The sequence below is a fragment of the Capricornis sumatraensis genome, chromosome 6 (genome assembly GCF_032405125.1).
Source record: "Capricornis sumatraensis isolate serow.1 chromosome 6, serow.2, whole genome shotgun sequence".
Classification (NCBI taxonomy): domain Eukaryota; kingdom Metazoa; phylum Chordata; class Mammalia; order Artiodactyla; family Bovidae; genus Capricornis; species Capricornis sumatraensis.
The window spans coordinates 73,609,999-73,621,720 of NC_091074.1; the positions used below are offsets into that span (position 1 = coordinate 73,609,999).

The following is an 11,722-nucleotide window of genomic DNA, read 5'->3' on the forward strand; positions in this document are numbered from 1 at the left end:
CCAGGTGTTGCTGGCTATTCTGTGGCACAGCTGATGGGCAAGGACAACTCCACATTGGGTCCAGGTGGTGAAAGTCTACAAGTCTTGTGTCCCTGAACCCAACTTCCCCAGGAGCTGTGGGGACTTGAGTATCAATCTGGTCAGCTGTATCACTAGGTCTCAACCAACCTGTGTGTGTGTGCTCAGTCATGTCTGATTCTTTGCAACCTCATGGACTGCAGCCTGCCAGGCTCCTCAGTCCATGGGATTTCCCAGGCAAGAATACTGCAGTGTGCTTCCATTTCCTCCTTCAGGGGATCTTCCTCACCCAGGGATCGAACTCAGGGAACCAGGGATCAATCTGCACTGCAGGTGGATTCTTTCTTTTAAGGCACCAGGGAAGGCCTGCAACCAGTCTAGCTCCATGGAAACCTAACTTCTCAGGGATACACAGGACCTCTGGGGATCAGTGAACTGACAAGGATGAAGGTGGGTGTTTTGCAGAAAGTTTTCACTTTCGTCTCAGGTTCAAATAATTTCTTAACAAAATAAGCCACTTGTTATACATAAATAAATAATACAAAAATTTATTAGAGAATTATCTAGCTTTCTTTCAATATACTAATGTTAAAAGAGAAGAGAAATAGAAACAGCAGAGGATACATCACCGAATTGGGTTTTGACCAACATTCAGAATTAACCGCACTGGGAAGTCCCCTGACACAGCATATCTGGAGTCCTAGTTGGGAAAAGTTCCCAGGCAATGCATCTGCTTCATGAGTGAGACTTCAAATATTGCAGTTTGGGATTCCAGTTTATAATCCCAGGATGCAAACTGATACCATCATCAATCTGTGAGCAATTTCAGCTAGGTTTCACACTAATGCTATTTGTTTGTCATGTAAAACTTGGAATATTGTTAAGCCTGGGGCTTGGTTGGCCAGTGTCCCTCCGGAGGCTCAACAATTTCAAGACTTGTCTCCTGTCTTGCCTATGGTTCTGCACAGCTTGCACTCACAATAGGGCAATCAAGCCACTCAAGTCAGTGCTGTGTCCAAGTAAGTTAGAAGCAAGGTCAGAAGCCTGATCTGCTTTGTCTCTGAAGCCTGATCAAGACTATTTATTTAATTTCCCTAGTAGTAGGGAGGCTTTGTTCCTGAGAGAGAGCATTGCTCCTGCTGCTGCTAATTCGCTTCAGTCGTGTCCGACTCTGTGCGACCCCATAGACGACAGCCCATCAAGCTCCTCCGTCCCTGGGATTCTCCAGGCAAGAACACTGGAGTGGGTTGCCATGTCCTTCTCCAGTGCATGAAAGTGAAGAGTGAAAGTGAAGTCTCTCAGTTGTGTCCGACTCTTAGCGACCCCATGGACTGCAGCCTACCAGGCTCCTCTGTCCATGGGATTTTCGAGGCAAGAGTACTGGAGTGGATCGCCATTGCCTTCTCCAGAGAGAGCATTAAGGACTGAGATTTGGAGAGCCTGGGGAGTCCCGCTCTGAGGAAATACAGTTCTGACATTCTCAAATCCTTTAGACATGTTCTCCATTCTTTTCTGAAGGCTTAGGATTCTTCTAGCAGTGGAAGCTCATCTCAGTTTCATGTTTCCTTTATAGGATGAAGTGACCCATTTTTTTAAAAACTATTCAACAGGAATTCGGCAATAAGGATCTCATGATCTGAGCCACAGTCAACTCCCAGTTTTGTTTTTGCTGACTGTATAGAGCTTCTCCATCTTTGGCTGCAAATAATATAATCAATCTGATTTCGGTATTGTCTATCAGGTGATGGCCATGTGTAGAGTCTTAAATTCAGACTTAAATTGAAGAACGCAGGGAAAACCACTAGACCATTCAGGTATGACCTAAATCAAATCCCTTATGATTATACAGTGGACGTGAGAAATAGATTTAAGGGATTAGATCTGATAGACAGAGTTCCTGATGAAGTATGGATGGAGGTTTGTGGCATTGTATAGGAGACAGAGATCAAGATCATCGAAAGAAAAAGAAATGCAAAAAATCAAAATGGCTATCTGAGGAGGCCTTACAAATAGCTGTGAAAAGAAGAGAAGCGAAAAGCAAAGGAGAAAAGGAAAGATATAGCCATTTGAATGCAGAGTTTCAAAGAATAGCAAGGAGAGATAAGAAAGCCTTCCTCAGTGATCAATGCAAAGAAATAGAGGAAAACAACAGAATGGGAAAGACTAGAGATCTCTTCAAGAAAGTTAGAGATACCAAGGGAACATTTCATACAAAGATGGGCTCAATAAAGAACAGAAATGTTGGGGACCTAACAGAAGCAGAGGATATTAAGAAGAGGTGGCAAGAATACACAGAAGAACTATACAAAAAAGATCTTCACGACCAAGATAATCACGATGGCATGATCACTCACCTAGAGCCAGACATCCTGGAATGTGAAATCAAGTGGGCCTTAGGAAGCATCACTACGAACAAAGCTAGTGGAGGTGATGAAATTCCAGTTGAGCTATTTCAAGTCCTAAAGATGATGCTGTGAAAGGGCTGCACTAAATATGCCAGCAAATTTGGAAAAGTCAGCAGTGGCCATATGACTGGAAAAGGTCAGTTTTCATTCCAATCCCAAAGAAAGGCAGTACCAAAGAATGTTCAAACTACTGCACAATTGCACTCATCTCACATGCTAGCAAAGTAATGCTCAAAATTCTCCAAGCCAGGCTTCAACAGCATGTGAACCATGAACTTCCAGATGTTCAAGCTGGTTTTAGAAAAGGCAGAGGAACCAGAGATCAAATTGCAAACATCCATTGGATTATCAAAAAAGCAAGAGAGTTCCAGAAAAACATATATTTCTGCTTATTGACTGTGTGGATCACCACAAACTGTGGAAAATTTTCAAAGAGATGGGAACACCAGACCACCTGACCACTTGAGAAATCTGTATGCAGGTCAGGAAGCAACAGTTCGAATTGGACATGAAACAACAGACTGGTTCCAAATCGGGAAAGGAGTACGTCAAGGCTGTATATTGTCACCCTGCTTATTTAACTTACGTACAGAGTACATTATGCGAAATGCTGGGCTGGAAGAAACACAAGCTGGAATCAAGATTGCTGGGAGAAATATCAATAACCTCATATATGCAGATGACACCACCCTTATGGCAATAAGCAAAGAAGAACTAAAGTGATGGAAGTGAAAGCGGAGAGTGAAAAAGTTGGCTTAATCTCAACCTTCAGAAAACTAAGATCATGGCATCTGATCCCATCACTTCATGGCAAATAGATGGGGAAACAGTGAAAACAGTGGCAGACTGTATTTTTTTTGCACTCCAAAGTCACTGCAGATGGTGACTGCAGCCACGGATTTAAAAGATGCTTGCTCCTTGGAAGAAAAGTTATGACCAACATAGACAAAATATTAAAAAGCAGAGATGTTACTTTGCCCACAAAGGTCTGTCTAGTCAAGGCTATATTTTTTCCAGTGGTCATGTATGGATGTGAGAATCGGACTATATAGAAAGCTGAATGCTGACTAATTGATGCTTTTGAACTGTGGTGTTGGAGAAGACTCTTGAGAGTCCCTTGGACTGCAAGGAGATCCAACCAGTCCATCCTAAAGGAAATCAGTCCTGAGTGTTCTTTGGGAGGATTGATATTGTAGGTCAAACTCCAATACTTTGGCCACCTGATGTGAAGAACTGACTCATTTGAAAAGACCCTGATGCTGGGAGAGATTGAAGGCAAGAGGAGAAGGGGATGACAGAGGATGAGAAGGTTGGATGGCATCACTGACTCAATGGACATGAGTTTGAGTAAACCCCTGGATTTGGTGATGGACAGGGAGGCCTGGCGTGCTGCAGTCCATGGGTTCTAAAAGAGTTGGACATGACTGAGTGACTGAACTGAATTGAACTGAACTGTTTCAACAGGAAGCTGCAACGCCATCAGATGGAGCCATGTGATCAGTGTGGAAATCAGCTGACCCCACAGCCACCTCCTGCCTCCCATGGATTCACCCAAGAATTTCTGAACCCTCTTAACGGTGAGTCTTCTGGCCTTTTCTCCCTTATTGTGAATCCTCCTGCTAACAAAACATTCTGTGGAAAATTAAGAAAAGCAAACCGTAACTATAGTTGGAGTCTGGAAGGTCTGTAGAGGGAGCTCTCATGCCGTGTCATTCATCCTCAGTTACCCAACAGGAAGAAATAAACCTTGCATTCCCAAACAAGAAGTGCAGCCACATCACCACTCCAGCTGGAGGAGGAAGACTTCCCTTTTGGCCAGCCACAAACCCAGCTAATAGAAAATTCTTCAGTTTAGCTAAAGAGAAGCCATTGTCCCCTGAATGTTTTCTTTCTTCCGCTGAAGTTACACTTTTTCCCATGCTGATGACTTATTCCGTTGTCCTGCCCTCCTTACCTTAAAAGCCTTCCATGATGTGTAACTCCTTGGAGCATCTCCCTGTCTTCCAAATGAAGTGCTGCCTGGTTTCATGAATCAGTTCTAGAGTCCATTTATTTTAAATTTGAAGTAAATCTTCAAATTTACTTTTTACTTCAAATTTACAAATTTTTCTTTCTTAATGTGCTGGTGACAGTGATGGGATCTCAAGGGAATTTCTGATGACATTTAGAGACAAGGAGAAACAACTGTGGTGCCCACACATCCTCTGAGTTCACTGTTTTTCTTGCCATTCACAGAGATTGTTAGTAAGCTCCTCTTGGTTTGCACTCCATTCTCTTTGCATTTGTGCCCCTAATCTAATTGGCTTTCCTTTCAGGGAGGTTTGGGTTGGCTGGCAGATCATTCTGCCTGAGGCCAAACCCATAACCTATTAGATCAAATTTCCAGTGCACAGTAACATTTCTTGGTTGTTGCCAATCTATTTTTGAGTGGTAAACCCTAGCCCCTAATTTTGTTTGCTAGATCCCAATTTGGGAACCGCTGACGATGTAGTTTCTACTTCCCCATGTGTTTGGAATCAGTATCAGCCCAGCTTCTGTGCTCAGAACTGTCGGTGGCAGCTATAGGTCTCCATTTTGCATGGAATCAGTTTGTAGTCCCCATTTCTAGGGATTTGCTGGTTTTATCATTTTACCCAATACAAGGTTCTCTGAGAATTAGTGATTGTGCACGCCAGCCTTATTTTGGCCAGGCCATAGTAGCATCTCTCGGGTAGTGTTGATGTATTATGGCATAGGTTTGTTTGTCTTGTTTGGGGATGACAAAGGCTAGCTAAAGAAATGGGAGCCTAATCCTACTGAGCATGTCACCTTCTGGCACAGCTGCTTATTTTATATTTTATATGGAAGAGCTATAGACCTTGAGGCTATAGATATTTAGAAAGATGGCAAATTTTTACTAATATTGATCTAGAATTATAGTAGTCATTGTGGGGAGTGTTCCAGGTAGACAAGATTGTTCATTTAAGGAAAATCCTAGAGAGCACAGGATCCCAAATTGGACAAAGTGAAGGAGATGCCTACTTTAATTGACATGTAAAAGCTTACAGAAGGTTTCAAGATTCCAAAATAGCTTCATTTAAGTACTCAGTACAAAAAGCTAAGGAATGCATTGAAACATGTGCATTACCATATGTAAAATAGTTAGCTAGTGAGAAGTTGGTATATAACACAGGAAGTTCAACCTGGTGCTCCTTGACAACCTAGAGAAGTGGATGAGTTGGGGTGGGAGGGAGGTTCAAGAAGAGGTGGATAAATATATATATTCTCATGGCTGGTTCACTGCCGCGGCCAGCACAAGCAAGAGTTGCACCTGCACAGGGAGAGAACGGAGCGTCCCCGCTAAGAAAAATAAGAGAGAGACAAAAGATGGGGTTGAGAGGATCAGACCACAATTGGCTGATGCCTTTCTTTATTAGGCTATAGTATTTATAGGATAATGTACGTGACTTAAGACATGTACAAGATTATTTTTTAACCTCAGGATACAATCACTAGACCCTTACCATTGTGTACAGAGTATACTAAGTAATCTATCTTCTATGACATGTTGCAGGACACCCTGACCTTAAGGGCTGTAAAAACTCTTCAAGGGTGGCGGGACAGGGAGCTTAGGAACAATGCCTAAGGCTCTGCATACCTGCCGAGCAGCTCCCAAGACTTAACCCTTTACGGGCGGTCCCCCGCAGCTCCCCTCTCTTTATTTTTTTTTTTAAAAGCTCCATAAGGTGTCGGTGTTGCAACATGTTTTTATGTATCAGAATTTTCATGTGTAAGAATTTTTTAACAATACTACAAATAAAACAAGGAGCCAAACAAATCACGATAAGCACAACAATCAAAACCGCGCCCACAGCAATTATGCTTCGCCACAGTGAATGCAAGCTAGGGAAGTTAGAAAATAAATTTTGTAAAAAATTGTCAACAGTATCAGCTATGTTTAGAGTAGCTTTAGGAGAATTTTTAATATTAAGAATTTCATTATGTAATTGCAATAGGTCTAGAGAAACATTAGTATTAAACCAAATTCCTTGTAGATGTTTTTTCACCTTATCCCATGGAAAGTCAGATGCATTATAAGCCTTTTTTGTAACACAAATCCATTTATAATTAGCATGACATTGAATTTTCATGCGAAAGCTAATGCTCTGAACTTGTTCTCCTAGAACTCTAACCACATCATATAAAGCTGATAATCTATCTTCTATTTTTCTATCTATATCTTCTTGTGTTCTCATTACTTTAGTAACGTTATATGACAAGGAATCTACAGTATGAGCAGCTTGAATGGATTGTGCCAGAGATACAGAAGCAGTAACAGCAGTTGCTATAAGGGTGATTAAAGATACTATACCCAGAACAATCAGGCTCACACTTTTTTTAGTGCGGTTAAGAGCCGTGTTAATGCGTTGTAGCAATTTTAAAGCAGTCTCGTCATACCAAGCTTCAGTTATTTCAACTGGTAACATTACAAAAGCAGGTTGTTTTACTATTATAACTTGTTCTCCTTTTGCAACACCTCTTATGCAATTGGTAAGTATGCAATTAGAACAATTTAAATGATAAATATTCAATGACAATGCTATTTCCACATGGCTTTGTATCAACATAAATGGGTAAGGGACACAAGCTCGGGGATATAAAAACCCCGTAACTCCTACATTACCATATTTACTCCCACTGATATTGGGTTGTAAATATAGACTATTGCCATGACAAAAAGCAGCCAAAAGTTTCCACAGTTCTGTTTGATATGTGTGAGCAGCGTTTACAGAGAGAATGGGTGGATGCTGTCCTCGATATTCAGGAAAATCAGGTTTTCTTCCAGGTGCCCAATCTCACAAAAAGGTGGTATTGGCATTGTTGATGTTGTACACCGACGCAACCCGGGCTCGACATAAAGTCCAAGGAGTGTCTATTCCTATGCGGATGCTTAGATGTTTGCCACAAAACGGAATGTCGAGAGGTCCAGTTCCGTCACGGTGCGATCTTTTTCCGGTTTTTTCATCAATGCCAGAAATAGTCACTTGAGGATAGGATATATCAGCTGACACCTGTATACAGTGAGGATGCTGTAATTGATAAGAAAAGCACATAGGATATTGCGTAGTAAGACCATAAAAGGAGATATTGGCTTGTTGCTGAAAAAGTACCTCTTTAATGTTTTTTCCTTGTAATGTCGCTGCCATAGCAATGCCTTGCATATAGGAGGGTCCAATGTCAGCACAAATACGAATATAATCAGACAGATCTGCCTTCTTTCTATAAGGTCGTAAAGCAGCTTGACAGGCAGAGTTAGCGTTTTCAAAAGCCAATTGTTTTGCTAATACCATCCCAGCCTTTTCATCTGACATTATCTTACCTATAGTATCTAAGAGTCGTGCCATGAAGTCCTGATAAGGCTCATCAGGTCCCTGTCGGACCTTTGAAAGATCTTCTGTCTTAGTACTGGAGCTAGGGAGTTTTTTCCATGCCTGTCGGGCTGCATTTGATATTTGTGCATATGCACCAGGTAAGAAATTAAGTTGAGTATTAGTAGCCTGGAAAGCGCCTTCACCAATCAACATTTCATAGGAGGTTTGTATACCTTGCTGCCGATTAACATCGGCTATACGAGCACACTGTTCAACATATTCAGATTTCCATAATAAATAATCTCCCCCCGAAAGACAAGCTCTAGCTATTTGTTTCCAATCATTTGGGGGTAGATTCTGAGTACCCAAACTTTCTATCATAGCAACAGTGAATGGAGCGGTAGGACCGTATTGTGAGCAAGCAATCTTTAACTCTTTCAATTGCTTGAAAGGCAGCGCTTCATAGAAACGCTGGTTATTATGTTCAAAGACAGGAAAAGCAAGAGAAAAATCGGAGACAACCTCACCAAGTCGTTGTGCTTGTCTCAATGCCTTTTGTAGCGGAGACACATTTTCAGATGGCGGAGGAGGCGGCCCCGGAGGGGGATCGAGACCAGCAACTACGGAAGGAGCATAGCCAGGGGGAAGAGGCGGAGCAGAAGGAGATTTGGAGTTTTAATAGGAAGCTTGATTCCTGAGTTTTGTAAAGCAACAGTGAGATTTTTTAAACATTCAACCAAATCATCTTTAGATGTTGACGCCCCCTTTTTGTTGTGCCAAAAAACCCCAATCTTCTTGATGGTATTTAGCAGCCTCTTCGTCTAATTCTGCCTCATCTGTGGAGGAAAGTGAATCATCATTATCCGGCGGACGCGATAAGTTACAAAACGGAGGGTCACCTTCAATTCCCTTGGGAACAGCATACTTGGGCTCCGAATCAAGAACATGAAGAGGATTTTCTTCCTGTTTTAATAAATTTCCTAAACGTTTTAATTCATCATTATCAAAGTCCAGGCAATCACGAATTAGTGTCCAAAAGGATAAAGTTTCTACAGGAACCTTTTCAGGGCCATGTAAAGTATAACGAGTCCGAATTTGTTCCCCTACCTTTTTCCACGTCTCTAAACTTACTGTGCCTTCTCTGGGGAACCAAGGGCAAACTTCCTCAATAAATGAAAGAAAATTGATTAATTTAGGTTTGGAAATAGTAATTCCCCGGTGTTTTAACATTACAGATAACATATGTGCAAACAATTGACGACTATGCGTCTGTCCCATATTTATACTCTCAACTATATACCTTACTACTCCTCCTTAATTTAAATCACTTGTATACTTATATACTCACTCTTTTCAGCTTAATAAGAGTAGTGGCGAGGAAAACTGTCGAACTGCCCCACGTTGGGCGCCACCTGCCGCGGCCAGCACGAGCAAGAGTTGCACCTGCACAGGGAGAGAACGGAGCATCCCCGCTAAGAAAAATAAGAGAGAGACAAAAGATGGGGTTGAGAGGATCAGACCACAATTGGCTGATGCCTTTCTTTATTAGGCTATAGTATTTATAGGATAATGTACGTGACTTAAGACATGTACAAGATTATTTTTTAACCTCAGGATACAATCACTAGACCCTTACCATTGTGTACAGAGTATACTAAGTAATCTATCTTCTATGACATGTTGCAGGACACCCTGACCTTAAGGGCTGTAAAAACTCTTCAAGGGTGGCGGGACAGGGAGCTTAGGAACAATGCCTAAGGCTCTGCATACCTGCCGAGCAGCTCCCAAGACTTAACCCTTTACAGGCGGTCCCCCGCAGTTCACGTTGTTAAACTGCAGAAACCAACACAACATTGTAAAGCATTTATCCTCCAATTAAAAATAAGTTTATAAAAAATTAAAGGATAAAATGTACCTAAATCAAAAGACTATAAAGACTTAAATCCTACTGCCCACCCTATCTTGTCTTTTTTCACCTGAGTACTCATGTTTTACTAATTCTCTGTCTGAACTACTTTTCTAATCTAAAGAGCATATTTAGCAATTATCATTTAAAATAACTGTACCTGAGGTTGCAGGCAAACCCCCTCAGGTGTTCTTTACTCCTTTGCCAAAATTGAACAAAGAGCTCCAGTCAAGGAGTTCTTTAAACCTAAGAAAGTGAAAAGTGAAAGTGAAGTCACTCAGTCTTGTCCGACTCTTTGTGACCCCATTGATTGTAGCCTACCAGGCTTCTCTGTCCATGGGACTTTCCAGGCAAGAGTACTGGAGTGGGTTGCCATTTCCTTCTTCAGGGGATCCTCCCAACCCAGGGATCGAATCCGGGTCTCCTGCATTGCAGGCAGACACTTTACCATCTAAGCCACCAGGGAAGTCTAAGAAGGAGCCTGCAATATTTTTTGAAGAGCTAAGGGTCATTGTGATGGCCTTGACTCCAAACTGCTAGATCTTTCTCAGCTTGTACACATGTTGGCAGGACCAGGGAAGGTCACCAAATGGATATAGCAAGCAAAATAGGAAAATCCTAGGATAATATTTAGGGGTTGGGAAGAACCCCTGGAGGAGGGCATGGCAACCCACTCCAGGATTCTTGCCTGAAGAATCCCAGGAGACACAGGAGAACTGTACTACAAAGGTGGTGAGCTGCAGTCCATGAGGGCAGAGTCAGGCATGACTGAGCGACTAAGCACAGCACAGCAACCTTAATAAAAGGCTTCCGAAACAACAACTGACTTACAAGCCATTTCTAAAGCCATCCTTGCTCACACTGATTGATCTGTTATTCTATCATACAAATGAAAGGGGAAGAATCTGCGGCCATTGACAGCTAGTTTAGAAGCTCTCTTTTTACAGCATCTGGGATTCCATGTAATAAAAAGGACACTCAGCAAACTTTAGCTGCCCTCTTTGTAAACACATTATCTTCTGAGATTGTTGTTGTTCAGTCACTAAATCCTGTCTAATTCTTTGTGACTTCATGGACTGCAGCATGCCAGGCCTCCCTGTCCTTCACTGTCTCCCTGAGTTTGCTCAAACTCATGTCCATTGAGTCAGTGATGCCATCCAACCATCTCATCCTCTGTCACCCCCTTCTCCTCTTTCCCTCAATCTTTCTTAGCATCAGGGTTTCCCAAAGGGTTGGCTCTTCAAAGTAGGTGGCCAAAGTATTAGAACTTCAGCAGCAATCCTTCAAATGAATATTCAGGGTTGATTTCTTTTAGGATTGACTGGTTTGATCTCCTTGCATTCCAAGGGACTCTCAAGAGTCTTTTCCAGCACCACAGTTCAAAGCATTAATTCTTCAGCATTCAGCCTTCTTTATGGACTAACTCTCACATCTATATGTGACTACTGGAAGAACTATAGCTTTGACTATAAGGGCCTTTGTCAGCAAAGTGATGTCTCTGCTTTGTAATACACTCTCTAGATTTGTCATAACTTTTCTTCCAAGGAGCAAGCAACTTTTAATTTCATGGCTTCAGTCACCATCTGTATTGATTTTGGGCCCAAGTAATGAAATCTGAACTGTCTTCACTTCTCCCCCACCTATTTGTCATGAAGTGATAGGACTGGATGACATGATCTTTGTTTTTGAATGTTGAGTTTTAAGCCAGCTTTTCACTCTCCTCTTTCACTTTCATCATGAGGCTCTTTAGTTCCTCTTTACTTTCTGCCATTAAAGTGGTGTCATCTGCATATCTGAGGTTATTGGTATTTTCCAAGCAATCTTGATTCCAGCTTTGAGTCATCCAGGCCAACATTTCTTTTGAGGTACTCTGCATATATGTTAAATAAGGAAGGTGACAATATACAGCCTTGACATACACCTTTCCCAATTTGGACCCGTCTGTTGTTCCATGTCCAGTTCTAACTCTTTCTTCTTATCCTGCATGCAGGTTACTCAGGAGGCAAGTAAGGTGGTCTGGTATTCCCATATCTTTACAAATT

General features: G+C 41.9%; 1 protein-coding gene across 1 annotated transcript; it reads right to left on the minus strand.

Moving 5' to 3' along the window:
• Positions 1 to 6,089: 6,089 nt before the first annotated feature.
• LOC138080744 (uncharacterized) lies at positions 6,090 to 9,052 on the minus strand. The gene is given in 4 exon segments (XM_068973610.1): positions 6,090 to 6,128; positions 6,131 to 8,449; positions 8,452 to 8,541; positions 8,543 to 9,052. Coding segments are annotated over 4 exon segments (2,958 nt in total).
• Between the last annotated feature and the right edge of the window lie 2,670 nt (positions 9,053 to 11,722).